General features: G+C 40.8%; 2 protein-coding genes across 4 annotated transcripts in view; one reads left to right on the forward strand and one right to left on the reverse strand.

The window, feature by feature from the left end:
- TPD52L1 (TPD52 like 1) overlaps positions 1 to 5,265 on the forward strand; it is a 28,322-nt gene extending 23,057 nt beyond the window's left edge. For all 3 annotated transcript variants that reach the window (XM_081945591.1, XM_081945592.1, XM_081945593.1), the window contains 2 exons: positions 3,395 to 3,455; positions 4,228 to 5,265. In XM_081945591.1, coding sequence (XP_081801717.1) covers positions 3,395 to 3,455; positions 4,228 to 4,359 — 193 coding nt within the window. In that variant the 3' untranslated portion in view covers positions 4,360 to 5,265. The remainder of the gene's footprint in view (positions 1 to 3,394; positions 3,456 to 4,227) is intronic.
- A 547-nt stretch (positions 5,266 to 5,812) lies between these two features.
- On the reverse strand, positions 5,813 to 16,330 carry HDDC2 (HD domain containing 2). The gene is made up of 6 exons (XM_081945600.1): positions 16,133 to 16,330; positions 12,008 to 12,129; positions 9,967 to 10,069; positions 9,196 to 9,264; positions 7,074 to 7,212; positions 5,813 to 5,965 (listed from the first exon to the last, which is right to left on the reverse strand). The coding sequence occupies exons 1-6, from the start codon at positions 16,175 to 16,177 to the stop codon at positions 5,868 to 5,870; spliced, it is 576 nt and encodes a 191-aa protein (XP_081801726.1). The 5' UTR covers positions 16,178 to 16,330; the 3' UTR covers positions 5,813 to 5,867.
- Positions 16,331 to 19,400: the final 3,070 nt, after the last annotated feature.

Genomic DNA, 19,400 nt, shown 5'->3' on the forward strand with positions numbered 1-19,400 from the left:
GGAGGGGCGCCATCTTGGCTCCTCCTTTTGCAGGGAGAAGAACAAGGAGTTCCATAAAGTTTTTTCCTTTTAAGTCTTTCTCACATAGTTAGTACAAGTGGCAGGTCAGCCTTTATTCTCTCTCCATTCCGATATAGAGAGAGATAGTTCAAATGCCGCTTTGTCTGGGGGGCTGGGTAAAGAGAAACAAACACCCCCCTCTAATCTTTCAGTTTCAAATGGATTGAACAAAAACTTACAATAGTCTGCTGCTTATCTGTTAACGATGATTAAGGAGATTAGGGCGGATCTCTCCCCACCGGCACTTCAGCCGCTCTTCTTTCGCTTAACTCTTTCCTACCGGAGCCCATTCGGCGAAAGGACAGACATCCAGCAGCTGTTTCATGCCCCCCCCCCTCTGCTCCCCGGCTCCTGGGGCGAGGCTGGAAACACCCCCGCCGGCTGCCGCCGACTCTGGGGGATTTCAGCAAGTCGCCCTGTGGCAGGAGACCCCTCCAGGGCCCCCTGTGCTCCTAAAAGGAGCCCACCGGGGAGACGAGCAGCGGACAACACGTCCATCACCTACAGGAACTGGAAGTGATCTGCTGATACATTTTTGATTAAAGAGAATGTGTCAGGCTTGGAGTCATTAAGATACCCTCTTGTTTAGCTGAGATAGAAACTTATTTGCAAAGGAGTATTTTTATTTTATTTATTTATTATTCGTATTTATAGACCGCCCCCTCTCCCGAAAGGGACTCCGGGCGGTGTACAGTCACTAAAATGCGTTATAAAATACATACATAAAACAGTTAAATAATTAAATATGTAGGTGGAGGAGGTTACAAGACTGTATATAGAATAATAAATATAGTACATTAAAAACTCTAATAACCCAAGAGTTAAAATATTACCCAAAATTACCCATTAAAATATATCCATCGGGAGGTAAAAACTAAGAATGTGCCAGGCCAGCTAATCGAAACAGGTGAGTCTTTAATTTTTGACGGAAGGAACGGAAGTCAGTGGTAGTTCTAATGTCGGGGCGGAGGTCATTCCAGAGGGTTGGGCCCATCACAGAGAAGGTCCTACCCCTAGGTGTCGCCCGCTGGCACTGCCTAGTGGACGGCACCAGTAGTAGTCCCTCCCTGTGAGAGCGGATTGGTCGTAGGGATGTGTGCGGGAGGATACGATCCCGCAGGTAACTGGGTCCTGTGCCATGGAGCGCTTTAAAGATGGTAATCAATACCTTGAAACGCACCCGAAAAACCACAGGTAGCCAGTGCAGCTCGCGCAGGAGAGGTGTCACATGGGAGTATCTTGAGCTCCCCATAATCACCCGCGCGGCTGCGTTCTGAACTAGCTGTAGTCTTCGGATGCGTCCCAAGGGAAGCCCCATGTAGAGGGCATTGCAGTAGTCCAGGCGAGACGTCACCAGCGCATGAGTGACCGTGCGTAGGGCATCCCGGTCCAGTAGGGGGCGCAATTGACGCACCAGGCGAACCTGGTGGAACGCCCCCCTTGCCACGGCTGCCACATGGTCATCCATAGACAGCCGGGCATCTAGGAGGATGCCCAAATTGCGCGCCCGCTCCACAGGGGGGAGTTGTTCACCCCCTATGGCCAGCGATGGAATTAGCTGGCTGAACCGGGGTGCCGGTAGCCACAGCCACTCAGTCTTGGAGGGGTTGAGTTTGAGTCTGTTGTCCCCCATCCAGACCCCGACGGCTTCCAAACACCGGGTCATCACTTCGACAGCCTCGTTGGGGTGGTTTGGGGTTGAGATGTACAGCTGCGTATCATCAGCGTACAGATGGTATTCAACCCCAAAACCACGGATGATCTCCCCCAGCGGCTTCACATATGCGTTGAACAGGAGGGGCGAGAGGACCGACCCCTGCGGCACCCCACAAGAGAGTGGCCTCAGGGTCGACCTCTGCCCCCCTGTCAACACACATTGCGTCCGGTCAGAGAGGTAGGAGCCAAACCACCGTAGAACGGTGCCTCCGACTCCCATCCCCCCCAGCCGGCGCAATAGGATACCATGGTCGATGGTATCAAAAGCCGCTGAGAGGTCTAATAGGACCAGGATAGAGGAACAACCTCTATCTCTGGCCCTCCAGAGATCATCAACCAACGCGACCAAGGCTGTCTCCGTGCTGTGCCCGGGTCGGAAACCGGACTGGCGTGAGTCTAGATATTCGGATTCGTCGAGGTGTCGCGGAAATTGCTGCGCCACCACATTCTCAACAACCTTCGCCAAAAAGGGAAGGTTGGAGACTGGACGGTAATTAGCTAGTTCCATTGGGTCCAGTGAAGGCTTCTTGAGCAGGGGCCTCACCACCGCCTCTTTCAAGGCGGTTGGCAAGGATCCCTCACCCAACGAAGCATTCACCAGGCCCAGAAGCCAGCCTCGTGTCGTCTCCCAGGATGCCAGTACCAGCCAGGAGGGACACGGGTCCATTGAACATGTGGTGGGTCGCAGCCGTCCACGTAACCTGTCCAAATCCTCGGGGGCAACAGAGTCAAACTCCTCCCAGAGTGGCCTCACAAGACTCGCTGTTGACGGCTCATCCGGTCCACTGAAGGGGGCCCATCCGCTCCGGATCTGAGCGACTTTGTCCTGCAGATTTGCACTGAGTAGTAGCAGTAATTGATGGAGAATGGAAAACATCCCTTATTTTAGCAGTGCCTGAAAACAAAAATGTTTGAAAACATTTGTACTCAATGTATGTTGCATTTAAAGAAAATGGGACACATCCTTGAGGGGAAGGGCAGATATTACATTTTCTATCTTATTCTTTATTCTCAAACTTTCTAAGGCCAAAGTCCCAGTCAGATCATTTTAATTCAGAAACAAACTTGATTCTAATTCCTGGCTAGAGTGTCTGTGTCTCAGTTTCATCTACTAACATTGCCTACATGCCACAGTACTTTCATATCAACAATCTAATTCTACCAGAACAATGCCAGAAGTGAATGCTCTGCAAAAAGGATTTGAATCAATTTTAAACACTTTGTTATTTTGTACCATTGAATTAAAGCTTCTTTCATGGCATCAGCCTTCCAACTGAAGTGTTTGTTCCTGTGCAAAGAATAGAAAAACAGTACCCTCTGAATATCTCCAATACAGACTCTCAGTCCAAACCAAATTCCCATAGATTTGTGTCAAGATCTTCCTTCTTCTTGAAGAATGATATCTGGAATAATAGGGCCATAAAGAACTTGTATGGTGATGTGGGCTAAATAGATGTCCGAGTATTGCAGAATAATTCATGTATGTCATTCTTGGTGCCCCATGTAAGCATACTGCACTTTTCTTCTAAATGGGGTACTTTAAACTTTTAAATATTGACTAAGGAAATGAACAAGATTAAGTACTAACAAATACTGCTCTTTGTTTTATCCTTTTAAGGAATTCTCCTACATTCAAATCCTTTGAAGAAAAGGTCGAGACTACTGTTACGAGCATTAAGGTAGGGATAAGAACAAAGGGAAAAGGGATTAGGAGAGCCAGGTAAACCCTAAGAAAAACCTTGTGAAAAGTTGCTCTGTTAAGTCATTGTTAGCACTTGTGTTATAAGCAAACTAGATGTTCATAGGGTTCCTTCTGTGAAATCCCAGTGCATTTTTAATCCCCGAGGGTTTTTTTATCAGTTGAAATCCTTGGTTCAGGAGCAAGCCATATTTTCAATAGAACTTAGATCAACAGAACTTAGTTCAATAGAACTCAGTTCTTAGTTCAATACAACTCAGATCTATGGCCAGGTCATGCACATTTTTTCCCCAGGGTTCCTGGTAATTTCTGTTACTCAGATAGGTTCCTTGTTTCCCCATGGTATTATTTTTTCCAAAATGTAACATTAGATCTCTGTGAAGGAAAGCGGATGAATTCATAACCAACTTTGCATTTAAGAGCTATCTTGAATCAAGGAACTTCTGTACTGCACTTCAAAATACCTAATTTTTGATACAAATGGTCACAATTATATCACACAAAGCTTGCCTATTTGTCGACACGAATAAGCTCCTAATAAATTTTTGCTCTGGCACAAGCTTCTTGCATATTAAACAAGTCCTGCCTCACTTGCTGCTTTGTGAGCAGGGTCAATCAAAAGATAGAATGAGTTACTATGCAAGGTTGCCAAATAGTTCATGGTATGGAAGTGAAAATATGTAAACAGTCCAGAGGGACAAAGATGAAATTATTGATTTTACCAAAAAATATAATGGTTTTGTTCTTTCCAGACAAAAGTTGGAGGTACACCTCACCCTGGAGGAAACTTTGAAGAAGTTCTTAGCTCTGCGGCCAATGCCAGTGCTAGGAGTCCCATTGCGGGCAGCCGACTTTCTGAAACTGAAGAAGAGCTCCATTGCTAGGTGAGGGTTTCTTTGCCCTGCTGTTTGCATGACTGATACATAAAATGTTTCTTTTCTCTCCCCGGCTGAGTATGAAGTTGTAGGACTGCATTGAGAATATATCTAGATAATAGACAGTACTAAGCAGAAAAATCAGCTGGGCTGCAACCAAATGGCAGCTATTGCTGCAGAAGTAACTGCTAGCTGTCCTTCTATATTACCCATTTTAATCTATTTATGCTCATAAGTGATTTTACATTGTAACTGCTATACAATTGTGTCAACTTTTAAAATGGCATGTATTATCTTAAGGATTTTGTCCATGCATGTTTTAGAATGAATTTCAGAAAATAAGCTGATATTATTATTGTTCAAGCTATTACCTATTCTATTTCTCTTGGTATAAACAATGCTGTTTTTGCCTGTTCTTGGTGTATGTGCCTGTTTCGGATTGTTAAAAGAAAACCAACCTCTTCATTATTATATGTGCCATTGGGATAAGGATTGGAACATGTTTTTAGTACAAAGTAGTGAGGAAATAATAAAAGAAAAAAAAAGATAATTTTGGAATTGTCAACCAGTAAAAAAGTTGGTGTATATAAACAGTTCCAATTTCCTTGCAAACATGTGGAGATTTAATCTGATAACAATCTGAGCCAGATTATATTCATTCTTGCCTGCAATTGTTTGAATTGTACGGTAATAACATTTTTCTCTTTTCAGTTGGAGTAAAATAAGTGTGCCTATCTAAAAGACCCGAGCATATTTATACTTTTTAAAGAAAATACTTAAAATTTCGTTTCTTACTTTAGGGCTGGACCTTTAAACTATATTAAATAAATATAATAAATCTTGTAATTTATGACTTCTAAACCTGGTAAAAAACTGATATCTAAAAAATATGGAGCTCAATTAAATTTATGCAGCATTAACCAATTTGATTTGTTTGTGTTTATTTATAAGTTATGTAGAGTATGACACAAACAGTTTTTTTTCCCGTTTCACTTTTGTCTCCCTATCTTGCTGGGTTATGTGGTTCATTTAAAGAAGGTTACTGTTTCTATTGCAAATGTTCAGGGAAGCAGACCAAAAAGCTGACACATGGTTTAATCATTTGGGTTTTCGTGTTTGAAATTCAGTAACTGGAATTGCCCAAATGGTGAACGTGTTTTCTCACTTAATACAGACTTTTGCTGTGCAGAGTCTTAAGATTAAAGTAACAAAGTGGTTCATACTATGTCCAATTTTAATTTGTTGCTGAATATTCTAGGTACTAGTTGCTTCCTATAAAACTCCAATCATGCTTTTAAAGCAGCCACTTTAATTTTTTTACTCCAATGCTTTAAAAAATCTTTGCCTTCCTATCCCATATCACAGCCTCATTCATTTCACAGCCTACATTTTCTACAAATTATTTGATAAACCAACAGTCTTTATGTGTATTATACCACAAGATCATACACACACAGAGATGTTCAAATCATAAAATAATTTATTTTAGATCCAGCTAAGCACATTTCAAACGTGATTCAAGTTGGAAGACCACTGTTTTCCGCAGCTATATTTGCATTTCTTTCTTTATTTATCGAAGATACAAGCTGGACTATTTCTGGATGACTAAATTTTCCTGCAGAAAAAAGATTTTAGTTAGTTTACATACTCTTCAAATAGGCTAAGTGCAAGATTATGGCAGCAACTCTGGTAACTATAATTTTCTCTACAAGAACTGTGTTTCTACATTATGTAAGCTTTAATATTTGGTACTTATTTGTTTGCCTAGACTGGTTCCATTTTCTAAGCTGAGGTATTTCATCCTAAAATTACAATAAAGCTTGGAATGTTAGAAAAAAATGCTAGGCAGCTATGTTGTGTTATTGCCTTAATCTGCCACCCGAAATCAGATCAGATGAGAGGGGGAGAAAGTCCATAACACATCAACACAATTGGCTGAGCTTTTAAATGTCTTTTGCCTTTGAAATCAACATCACAGAGAGCTACACAAATTGATAGCTTTCTTGTTAGCCTTCCAAAATACAAGTAGACAAGCCAAAGTCATGGAAAACAAGGGCACCAACCATCAGAGAAATGGTTGTTGGCAGCAGCTTGTGTCTTTGAAAAATTCTAACTAGAATGTCTTGCAACTTCATGTCAAAGACTTTAATGGATGGATCCATTTCCTGAAGGACAAGATCCTACAACCAAAATTGAATTTCTTGGAAAATGTACAAGTAGCTAGACTTCTACAAGATTTAGGCTATGAATAACCCTCTGACCCTGATAGGTTTTCAGAGGCCAAAACAACAAGTCTTTTTTCCAGTCAGCAAAAGGGAGCAGCCCCCAAAAGGACAGTCCAACTCCTTCCCTTTTCCATCTTGGTGCTATTAGCTTCTAGTTTGAGAAATTTTGATACCAGAACACTTTGAAGGGGCGATCATGGGGATCCCAGTCATCTGCTTTAAATTAATATCATATCTTTATTTTATGAAGTGTATGACAATGTTACATTAGCTGGGAGACTACAATGCTAATACATACTAGTAGTTTGGCTGCCTAAGACTGCTGGCCCTGTTTGGTTCACACTCGTGCACTTTCCAAGCTGCGCCACAAGGGACGAGCTAGCTCTGCACCAGAAAGAAAGTCGAACGGCATCCTGCAGTGTCATCCCTCAGTAAAGAAGCATTTATTTTGTCTCATGAGTCATAAACATAAACTTGTTTAAAGGAAAGGATATTTACCAGCAGTAGTATCATAAAAGTCTTGTAATCTCCCAGGTCTTTTCTCTAACTCTTCATACTCTAAAGCTTGAATAATCATTTCACATTGGTCCAGCTGTTTTACAAATTTTGCTTCTGCAGTAGACTGATGTTCATATTCCTGAAGAAAATTATATAATGGAAAAGGAGTTCATTCTGTCACACTGGGGTCTGTAAGTCATTCCCAGCATTACTTTTTCTAGCAACTCAGACATGTAGAAACAAATGCAGGTTCTGCATTGTTCATTTTCTGATCTAAGAGACTCTAAACTATATATTCTCTTCCTTCACACATCTAAACATACCCTCCCAATGCAAAGGTTAAGTTTGAGTTCCAGAACAATCAAGGTGACCTACACAGAATGTTCCTTCTATGCAGCGGCTTCTAAGGACTACAGTGCCCACTCACTGGGTTACTCAAAGCATTTCTTTCCTCCCTTCTGGTACTTTTCCAGCAGAGTGCATTTCTTCCCTTAGTACACATGGAAACTATGCGCTTTGAGAACTCTCTTTCGTTGCTAGAGAGATACCTTGCTACATCTTTGTTAAAATTGTAATTCTCCACATGCAGCATAAGAAATCTTACTAAACAAATGTGGCCTGTTTTGAGTGAATCTTAAGTTTATTCATCCACATGCATACTGTTTAACAGATACACAATGCCATTGCTCTTCCCAAGCCATCAGTACTGTGGGATATTGCCTCACCTGAATAATGGGCTAAATGAGAAGGAACAAGCTCAAGTTAAATCCAGAGAAACTAGAGGTATAGATGGTAAGGAGAAAGCTTTACTTTGGGACTGAGCTGTAGCTTTTTCTGAATGAAACTGCACTCCAGAAAGAACACATTTGCATCTTTTGAATGATTCTTGACCTCTAGTGGTCATTTGCAGATTGTGGCTATGATTTGCATGTTTACTTTTCTAAGCCAGTTTATGTCTGGGATACAATCTGACCAAACTATTGTATTGTGCTTTAATAAGGGCTGCTCTTGAAAAGTGTCTGAAATTGCAAAGTAAAGCATTACAAGTAATCCTTGACCTATGAGCACAATTGGGCCTAGAACTTTCATCGTTAACAGATAACAGTCACTAAGTGAGACAGCCCAATTTTACGATATTTTTTGCTGTGGTCATTAAGGAAATAGGAATAGCACTTAGACCTATACACTGCTTAAGCAAACCAGGCTTCCCCCATTGACTCTGCTTGTTATGATCCCTGGGAAGGTTGTAAATGGCAATCATGTGACCCCAGGATACTGCAATTGTCAAATACATGCCAGTTGCCAAGCATCCAAATTTCTATTACCTGACCGCAGGGATGCTGCAATGGTAAGTTGGAAGATGGTTGTAAGTCGTTTTTTTTCAACACCATCATAACTTTGAATGGTCAGTAAATAAATAGTTGTAACTTGAGGACTATATATACATGATGCCTATGATGAAAGATCTGCACTGTTAACCATTTTAATGACTACAAAATGGTTTGTTAATTAAAATTAACAAAGCTTGGCAAAAGATAAGTTCTCTCCCCCTGCCCCCTCCTCTTTCTGTAGGGAATATATGCATATAATTTAAAATGTTCTTTTAACCTTGTGTATTTTACTTTTTTCTCAGCTTTTAAAATTACTAATTGTTTGTATTCTATCCTTCCTAAGCTTCTCTATAACTCAAAGATTTGGTTGATTGAAACAAGGGTATAATTTCAATAATAAATAATCTTTATGAAAAGGATTCTGCTCCCTATTATCCACTACACACATTATTTCATGAAATACATTATTTCCTCAAATTAAAACAAACATATTCTAATACAAACATAAGAACATAATTCACTTTCTGAGGCTGTTAAGCAAAAAACGAAGAAAGAGGTCACTTTAATGGACAAGGTACTACTGATCATGTTAAGTATGTATACTTCAAATTGCTAACCACTTCCTAACTCCCAATATCATGGATCATAGTTGCATGACAATTACCCTGAATCTTCTAATGAGCAGTAGAGGTTTTTTTTAATTGATGGTGGCTTTCATGCAAAAATATTTTAACATGTTTTTTTTTTTAGAAAAAAAAATCTGTGAATAATTTTATTTGCTGAAAACTTACTTCCCAGAGTTCATAAATCTCTTTTCCCATATCCTCTGACAGCAATCTGGTCAAATGTTTCATAGCTTCCTAAAAAGAAAGAAAGAAAAAACAAAACAAGATCTTATTGAAATGCTAACAAATGCCTTTATCCTATTCTCTACTTGTGGACATCAATAAGAGCCATAGTCTATTGCATTGCTATTCAAATTGGTAAGACCAGGGGATGTTAGCTTGGTTTTTTTTTAATCACAAGTAGTCACTGATGTACAACCAATTGCTTGGTGGTCTTTCATAGTTACAATGGACCTACCTGGTGTACTTATGACTTGGTTATGAAATTCCAACAGCTGTCTGACTCTGCAAATGACCACGTATACAGTTATTTGCAGCACTTGTCTTTATGATGACGCGATCATGTCTTTATGATGGTTCTGAAAACTGGCATTCACTTCTAGCCGCTAGGGAACCATTGGTTTGCTTAATGACCACCACAAAAAAGGTCACAAAATCAAGTCCAGCATGTGCTTGACAGTTAAGAAGCACCACAATTTATAACTGCTGGGCTGAGTCATTATGGTTGTAACTGAAGGACTAGTAGATTAGAATCCTACCTTTACCCGTAAATGTACAACAACCCACCATAATTGTTGAAAATAAACACAAATAGTTTAACAATCAAAAGTTCTATACCAGAAAGATGTTCTAAAAGTGTTTTTTAATGTTATTTTGGAATGTCAGTTCAGGGAAAGCTGCTACAGACAATCACACTACTCCCATCTCCATTCTGACCTTTTCTTGCCGATGTTTCTCTTCTTTGGAAATATTGTCAGCAGGAGCAATGTCACCAACTATGCATTCAGCCATATCATGAACCAAAGCTAATCGAATGCACCTGCAAGGAAAATATGTATAAAGATATGCAACAGAGAAGCACCACCAGCAAAATTTACTCTGAATATTAGTGAATCGTATATAGATCTCCAACAAAACATCTCTTCATATACGTTAATGAAATAAAAAACTTTGTCATACCAAGCTTCATAAATAGAGCTTTTAACAGTAGTCTTTGTTCCCAAAACACCAGTAATAATAATAATTTTAAAAATCCATTCTTTGATTAATGCAACCATTTGTAACAACATTTTGAGGGCCTAAAAACAAAAACCCTCACTTTGAAACTGATTAAGGTCTGGCCAGTTTCAAATAGGAAAACTAGCTAGTCAAGAGGGTTCTAATCTATTAAATAAGGACAGCAACTAACCAGTAACCTTCAGTGTCTCTGTCATGTGTTACCTTAGTGACCATTCTGCTTCTAATTTTAAGGAACAGATTGTGATAACTAAACAAGAAGGGGATGTAGTTTTGGGGTACTGAATTTCAGTAGCAGCACTGGCCCTTGGGAGTGGCTTCCCTCTGGATCTTCCACTTTTAACTGCATTTTAGAAGCTGAAAATTGAGCTCTTCTGGAGAGTATTTGGAATGACACTTGGATTTGGGAAGCTTTGGATTTGTATCATTTAGAATTATTGCTATTCTATTATTTTATTAAAACATATTATTTTAATGACGACTTATAACGAAATGTGGGAATAACCTTGAAGAAAGGGGGAAAGAATACTGATTAAGAAATAATCAGACAGGACAGGCATCTGAAGACATTGCCATGATTATGTGGCCAAGGGTGCACTGAACTGCAAGAAACCGTTACCTTTCCATTGAAGTGGTACCTATTTATCTACTTGCATTTGCATGCTCTCAAACTGCTAGGTGGGCAGAAGCTGGGGCAAATAATGGGAGCTCACCCAGTCATGCAATACTTGGATCTTGAACCCAGGCTGTCAATTTTCCAGCTGATAAACTCAAAGTCTTTAACAGATGAGCCACTGTGTCCCCATGTGATGTAATATAAATGTAATCAATCAATTAATCTGCCCTTATATTGCAAACAATGCTCATTTTTAAAGAGAACTAAAACATCATGAATTCTGCCTTATTTCAGTTATGCAGATCTAAAAATGTAATCCAACATGCATCCCATTTTAACACAAAGCCAATGTGATCAAATATGACCAGCTTTTGGGAAGGAGCATTTTAACAATAGCCACAAGACATAGTGCAACCATCAGCATGATTGGTGGCATTCATTTGAACAATTAGTGCTATTTCACAAGTAGGCTTCAATTGGTGCGGAGTGCAGTGTCACGGGCAATTCTTGGGGTCCCTAAGATGACTCATGTTACATCACTGATCCGTGATCACTACTGGCTGCCGGTTTGTTTCTGGGTACAATTCAAGGTTTTGGTTATTACTTTTAAAGCCCTGTGTGGCATGGGCCCAGATTACTTAAGGAACCATTTCATCCACTGGGATTGGTCCACCCCATCCACACTGGCAGAGGAGGCATGCTGCAGGCCCTATTTGTCAAGGAATTTCAGCTGGTGGGGTCCAGGAGAAGAGTCTTCTTTGCCAGGCTTCTGTCCTTTGGAACATCTTACCCCAAGATGAGATTGGCTCCTAGTTTTTTGTATTTCTGCAGGAGTCTGAAGACCTGGCTCTGCCATATGGCTTGGGACTCTAACAGGAGAGCATCACTTTGGAGGTGGTGGTTGAATTAAGAGGCAATTTAAAAGGCCTGTTCCTTCCCGCACCATTTTTTAACAATATTTTATCTTGTTTGGGATTTCTATTTTTACTGTTTTAAAGATATTTCTTAGGATTTTAATGTTTTAATGTTGGAAACCAACCAGAGTCATTTCCTTACAATGTGGGTGGTAAATAAATTCAATAAATATAAATTAAATTTGTTTAATTAATTTTAAAGTCCACTCACCTATCTTTATTAAGAGTTTTATCTTCAGTAACCATAGCCATAATTGCCATTCTGTACATGTGATCTGAGACACTTTCTGGATTGTTTACCTTTCTGTATACCCAGCCGGTCCGAGGTACTCTCTGGTTTCAAAAAAGGAAACAGAAAAGCCAGATCGAGAATTAGACCTACGGTCCAGGTAGCATGTTCATCTATTGTACCTCAGAAATATTTTGAAAAAATATTTACTGATAATTTTTTTTCACACACAAGTAAAAAGAAGGACCCGGTCATGTTGTTTTCAATATTATACAAGTACAATTAGGCGAAACCTGGCTCAAAAACAGTTCCTTCTATGAGAGGGACCTTAGAATCCTAGTAGATGATCACTTAAATATGAGCTGGGGGGGGGGGTAGCCAATACAATTCTATGTTGAATAAACAGAAGCATAGAATCAAAACCATGTGAAGCATTAGCACTGTTTAATAAAACGTTAGTAAGCCACACCTGGAATATTGCATCCAGTTTAGGTCACCACATTACAAAAAAGGTGTTGAGACTTTGGGGAAAGTGCAAAGAAAAGCAACTAAGATGATCAAAGGCCTAGAGACTAAAACATGAAGAATAGTTGCAGGATTTGGGTTTAGCTAGTTTAGAGAAAAGAAGGAGTGACATGATAGCAATATTGGATGGAAACTATTCAAGGAAAGCAGCAACCTGGGATTGAGGAAAAACTTCCTAACAGTGTGGAACAATTAACCAATGGAATAGCTTGCCTTCAGAAATTGTGGGTGCTTTATCACTGGAAATTTTAAAGAAGAAACTGGACAGTCACTTGTCTGAAATGGTATAAGATCTGCTTGAGTAGGGGGTTGGATTAGAAGACCTCCAAGGTTCCGTCCAATCAGTTCTATTCTGACTGATTGATTTGGCAACTTCATAAAAACATCTATGCAGGTCTTTTTTCACCACAACTCAATTATATTCAATTTATATAGCAGCAATCTCACAATAGCAATGCTGGGTAGCTCATAACTTTAAAAACAATGCAATCACGAAATATAAATCATAAGCAACAGCTGAGGTGTCCAAGCAGCCTAAAAAGATAATAGAAGAATAGAATAGAATAGAATAGAATAGAATAGAATAGAATAAAATAGAATAGAATTCTTTATTGGCCAAGTGTGATTGGACATACAAGGAATTTGTCTTTGGTGCATATGCTCTCAGTGTACATAAAAAGACAAGATACATTCATCAACAATCATAATGTACAACACTTAATGATAGTCATAGGGTACTAATAAGCAATCAGGAAACAACCAATATGAATATAAATAGTAAGGATACAAGCAACAAAGTTACAGTCATGCAGTCATAAGCTATGTTCCCTCTGAACTGCGTGGGTACGCGGCCGCGCACGTGGCAACAAAACACCATGCAGCAGTTTTCAACAGACGCGCAGTGGTTTTTGTAGTAGCTGAGAGAAGGAGTATGGGGGTTGGGAGAAGGCATGGGATGGGCTCCCAGCAGTGGCTGCTCGAATTTGCCATTTGTGCGCGTGAGAGAGAGAGGGAGGGAGAGCGCGAGCGTGTGTATCCCTCCTTCCTTCAGCCCAACACTCTCGCTGGCATCCCAGCCAGACGAGAGGGACTGCAGAGGGTCTCCTCGAGTCTAGGGCAGCAAGTCATTTGATGGGAAACTTGCCTCTTGGAAGGAATGACCCGGCTTGGCTCCCGCTTCGCCTCTCCTGCCTCTTCGCTTCTCTGTTCAGTTGTTAGGCGGCAGATAGAAAGGGGGAGCCAAGCCGGGTCATTCCTTCCAAGAGGCAAGTTTCCCATCGAATGACTTGCTGCCCTAGACTTGGGGAGACCCTCTGCAGTCCCTCTCGTCTGGCCAAGATGCCAGCGAGAGTGTTGGGATGAAGGAAGGAGGGTCTCTCTCTCTCTCCAATTAGCTGGTGAGCAGACTTAGCACTTTGTTAAGTTTGTTTCTCTCTATGTTGTGTATATAACATGTCTCCATGGATGCAATTGTGCAAGTATTTTTTTTCCTCTTTAAAAGAATTTTTGGATTTCTCCTCACCAAACCTTTAAGACTGAAAGAGTTAGAGTTAAAATATAAAGAGATTGTCAATCGCCATACTGTTAGATTGATAGGCAATTATGGACTATCTTGATTATATCCTCTTTAGAAAGAATATGCTACTGTATGGTTGACAAAAAGATCAAACTTCATTCCATGGAAACCCAACAAAGTTCATAGGGAGGGTTTCTTTCTACGATGGGCTTCTTGGGTCAACAGTGAATATCAAAAATGTAGGTAGAAAATTAAGCAGACAATAGGCAATTACAAAAAGGGAAGCCAACTTTCTGAATTGTTTCTTTGCACTTAGTGACTTATAAATAGACTAATGTTCTGAAAACCTGACCTAAATTACTATATATTTTAAATAGCTGTAAAGCTATGCTGAAAAAGTTGTTCTCAAGGTATTGTGATAAATTCAATAAAAATAAGGGAATTCTTTATGAACTTAAGGAGAAATGAGAGTATTGCATAGTAAATGGACAAATAAAATTACCAATCAAAGAGAATATTTGCACCTCAGGGTTGAAATGAGACGTTTTCTCTTACTCTTTCCTCTTCCTCTCTTCTCTCTCTCTCATCCTCTTTCTCCTTCTTTTCCATTCTTCCTTCACTTTCTCTCTCCTCTCTTCTCTCTCCTCTTTCCTCTGTCTCTCTCATCCTCTTTCTCTTTGTCTCTCTTCTCTTTCTCTCTCCTTCTTTTCCATTCTTCTGTCACTTTCTCTCCTTCTCCCTTCTCTCTCCTCTTTGACTCTTTCTGTTTCTCTCACCCTCTTTCTCTTTGTCTCTCTTTCTCTCTCCTTCTTTTCCACTCTTCTGTCACTTTCTCTCTCCTTCTCTGTCTCTTTCTGTCTCTCTTCCCTCGTTTTTCTTCCTCTCTTCCTCTCTCCCACTCTTTTATCACTTTCTCTCTACCGCCCAATCTGTCCCCATACTTATCTTCGACTGATCATGTTTGCAATAATTTACCTTTTCTAAATAGGCGCAGTTCTCTTACCGGACCCCTCGCTCACTCAAACACACACATACACAAAACCATTTTTCTCCATTCCAATTTGGATACGATAAATCAATTGCTCTGTGAAACATCTGTGAAAAAAATTCAGGTGCCCAGGCATGAAAATGTGCCGCTCAAACACTATACTTTTCCGCCCACACTGAAAAAAAATTAGAGGGAACATTGGTCATAAGTGGGAGGAGATGGGACGAGAAGACTAATAGTAATAGTAACGCAGCCTTAGTGAATTGTTTGACAATGGTGAGAGATTAATAATAACCACATCATGGGCTCTAAGTAACACTCTAACTCTCATGCCCAGAACCCATTCATGTCAAAACACCTTTAAATACACAAGTGGCTTGGCCTCCAGAAAAATTACATTATTGAATGAATTAGATCTGGGAAGAGCCAGGTTCAAATCCATCACCAGCCATGGAAATTCACCGAGTGGGCAAAGCCAGTTATGTCTCTCAGCCTAATCTGTCATATTAAAGGTGGCCATGGGGAAAAAAACTAGATTAGAGGCTGCCTTGGACAACAGTTTGAGCGAGCAGATTAAAAGCGGAATGGCAATATCCTTCCTATCTTTCTTCGTTTTAATTGCCGTTATTGCCATTTCCCGTTCCGAGCCGTTCAAGAGTGCTGGGAAGCCATGGCGAATTTGATGAAGAACTAAAATCTTAAACCCGAAATAAACGAATGTATTTCGGGTGCTTGGATACCACGACTCGCCTTCCAACAGGCACGGAAGGCCACGGATAAGCCGATCCTTTCCTCCGCAGGAACGCTCGGGTCGCCTGGCTGGGATGGCAGCCTTGTAAGCCCTTCCCGAGGCCCCGCTTATCGTGCGCGTCCTACGCCCCAAAGACTCGGCTTCGGATCCACGAAGAGCGGAGAGGGGCTTCCGAAAGGAGCCGGAATGAGTGAGCCAGGTCCGCGGAGGGACGGCAAACGAAGCCGGCAACGAAAGCCCAGCACGAGCGGGGAGAACCACCTCCATCTAAAATCCACCCACCCACCCAACCCGCCCCGCCCCGCTCGTTCCGCCCGGATTTCCCACCTTCAGCTGCCCCACCAACTTCAGAAACTGTAGCAAATTCCCCATCGCGTCCGCGACAACAGAGTCGGACCGCAGCAACGACAGCCAGCGGCCGAGAAAGAGGCGGGATCCGCTCGCCGTTTAGCCGCGATTTCCGGCCGCTTGCTTCAATCCGCTGGCCGCTGACTTTGTTCCTTGCCACGCCTCGTTGCTTGACTCCGCCTTCTCCTTCGTCAACGAAAGTGGCTCGCGGGAGCCCGTTTCCTTTACGTACGTGCTACGTGCGTTGCGTACATAACGGCAATGAAAAAAACAACTGCAGGAGGAAGGCAACTGGACTTTCTTGTTTTTTCTTTGAAGACGTTTCGCTTCTCATCCAAGAAGCCTCTTCAGCTCTGACAGGATAATGTGGAATGGAAGGATTTATATTCCTTGCAGACAGCTGGTCATTTGTATCCTCCTTTTAGGATCGTTGAAGCACTTGGAGGTTTATCTGTGTCGTCAGAGTCACTTGAGTAGTGCTCCTGGTTCCTATAATCTGCAATTATTTTTTCTCTGGAAATCCATTCCTACTCCCACACCATTCCAAGAGTGTTCATCCCAAATTGTATAGCAAAAGTCTAAGGTGACCGTGAGTACACAGCTAAACCTCCAAGTGCTCCAACAACCCTCTAAAAGGATGCAGATGACCAGCTGTCTGGAAGGAAAATAAATCCTTCTATTCCTCACCATCCAGTCAGAGCTGAAGAAGCTTCTTGGATGAGACACGAAATGTCTTCAAAGAAAAAAAGAAAAGAAAAGTCCTGATAAAGCATCTTTGGGGCAACCATGACCAGGATGATTTAGATTCTCTACAGAGTACTGCAGGAGGAAATATTTTTAGGGTCCTCATGTTAAAACTAGAAAGCATGGATTGCTTCGCTGCTGTTTATGTAAAAACCACAAGCAATTGCATTTTGGCAACATGCTAGGTGGTAAAGAGAGTCAGTTTGGTGTCGTGGTTAAGGAATTGGGCTACAAAATGAAAAACCTTGAGTTTTAAGCCAGCCTTAGGCTGGGTGATGGGCCCATCATTTTCTTCTCAGCCCTAGGAAGCAGGCAATGGCAAATCATTTCTGAAAACAATCTTGCCAAAGTAAACTTATCCAAAAAGTTGTCAGGAGTCAAAAATTAGCTTGAAAGCACAAGCACACACGGGCCATGATGAACAATTTCAAACCAATTGCCTCAGTTTACAAGACACAGTAAACCACCAAAACTACAATCAGAAAAAAATCCCATCTTTCCACCTTGTAGTGGTGATTCAAAATGGGAAGTTGCATTTTTTCAATCTTAGAATTTAGAATAACTTTATCGTCACTTTATACACTAATTGGCATTAAAATGAAATTTCATTGCATACAGCTCTCAAAGGGTCACCACCTCCAATATACACTATATAAAGATGCAAAACAAATGAATACATAAATACAAAATTATGCATATACCCACATATATTACATGACACAGAATCACATAAAACAACACAATCTTCTCTTAAGTTCCTCTCAATTGTTGTTAAGCCCCAGAATTCTATGCATGTTAACTTTGAAGAAGCCTATTTCTGGGGTGAAGAGTAATGATTCAACTCGTTTTCCAACATCCTTGGTGCTAGGAAATAGAATCCAATACTTGGATAGCTGCAATAAGAAAGAATCATGCAACACTTTAAAAGAATAACGATTTTACTCTGTTATATGCATTTGTCAATTCTAGTTGGTTGATTGCAGTTGTTCAGCAAAACAAGATTATAGTCGGCTGGGGATCTTTTCACAGCTTCCAATACTGTCAGCCATGCATTAGCATTGGATTTGGAGCTTAGGAGTTGGCACTGCCCTGCAATTATACTTCTTCCTCTGCGGCTGGTTCCAACTGGAGACCTAGGTTTCTCCTGTGTGGGTGGCATACTTTCCTTGATAGGAAAAAGGTCAATTCTGCCGGGCCGTGTCGTTAGATATTTGGTTATGGGAATGGAAACTTGGGGCATCTAACATTGAATGAGCTGCCCCCGGAGCTTCGCATAATCCCTGATCTCCGGTCCTTCCGCCGCGCCCTAAAATGTTGGCTTTTCCAGCCAGCCGGCCTGGCCTGTTAATTTTAACTCATTTTAAAATTTATTGTCTTATAAATTCGGTTTGTTTGTTTTTTGGGATATGTATTTAATTTCTTTTTAACTTGGGATGTGTGTTTTTTAATGTTGTACGCCGCCCTGAGTCCTTTGGGAGAAGGGCAGCATATAAATCCAATAAAAACAAACAAAAACAAAATTGAAGATTTAGCAGACTTATGTGTACCAACTGATCCTCTGGGCTGGAGAAACGGGGGATGGAGAGAGACTGAACTGAATCCATTGAACTCTACCAATAGAATACTCTGCCAGAGAGATTCATTTACAAAATCCCATAGACATCTCTTAGGGGTTTGTGTGTGTAATTCCCCATATTAAAGATTCTCTGATAGACGAAAAGGTCACTATTACTGTATGTTTTCCTCTCAAAAGGGAAAGATATAACCTGTGGATACGATAGAATAGCCAAGAGTGAGAGAGGATTTTGAGATGTTGTAGTAGCAAAAATTGCAGAATTGGGGAAAGTGAAAAGAACATATTTTGCAAGGCATCAGTGTGTAAGAAAAATAGGAAATCATTTTATTTGTATCAAAAAGGTAGGATAAATATCAATCCATAGCAGACAGCGTTCACATGTAGTCACCCATCCAGATAGAAACCAAAGCCTTTCCAGCTTAGCAATTGGGACATAGCATGCTTGCTGCCAGAGAGCTACAGATAGAACTAGGGAAGGCACCTTGCTTTTACCTCTTTCACTCGATTACAATTGCAGTTTCACTTTCTCCACTCAGATTAGAGCTTTGCAATCAATTCCCTCTGCTTGCCCTTTCAATTCATTACCCCATTTCACTCCACTTCACCTGCCTTCACCCACATACAACAATTTCACAACAAAAGTAACAGCCACCACACACCCAATCTCCCACCCACATGCCCAGAAACAACCACTCACACTGCCACCTAAACTACCCTTCTCTTAGCAAACAAGAAACTGTTGCTGTAAATATAGTCTTACTTGCATGTTCATGGTAAAACTGATCACCCTCCTTGGATTCAATCAGAAATCAATTGTGTTGCCCAGCTACAGAAAGCAAGATAGCAAACCTAAGGCAAAACAGGATGCGTGAAGCAACTTAAAAATAAAAAAAAAAGTTTTAAGACAATATATATTGGTATTTGGAT

Source organism: Natrix helvetica, assembly GCF_964273705.1.
Source record: "Natrix helvetica genome assembly, chromosome: 2".
Taxonomy (NCBI): Eukaryota; Metazoa; Chordata; class Lepidosauria; order Squamata; family Natricidae; genus Natrix; species Natrix helvetica.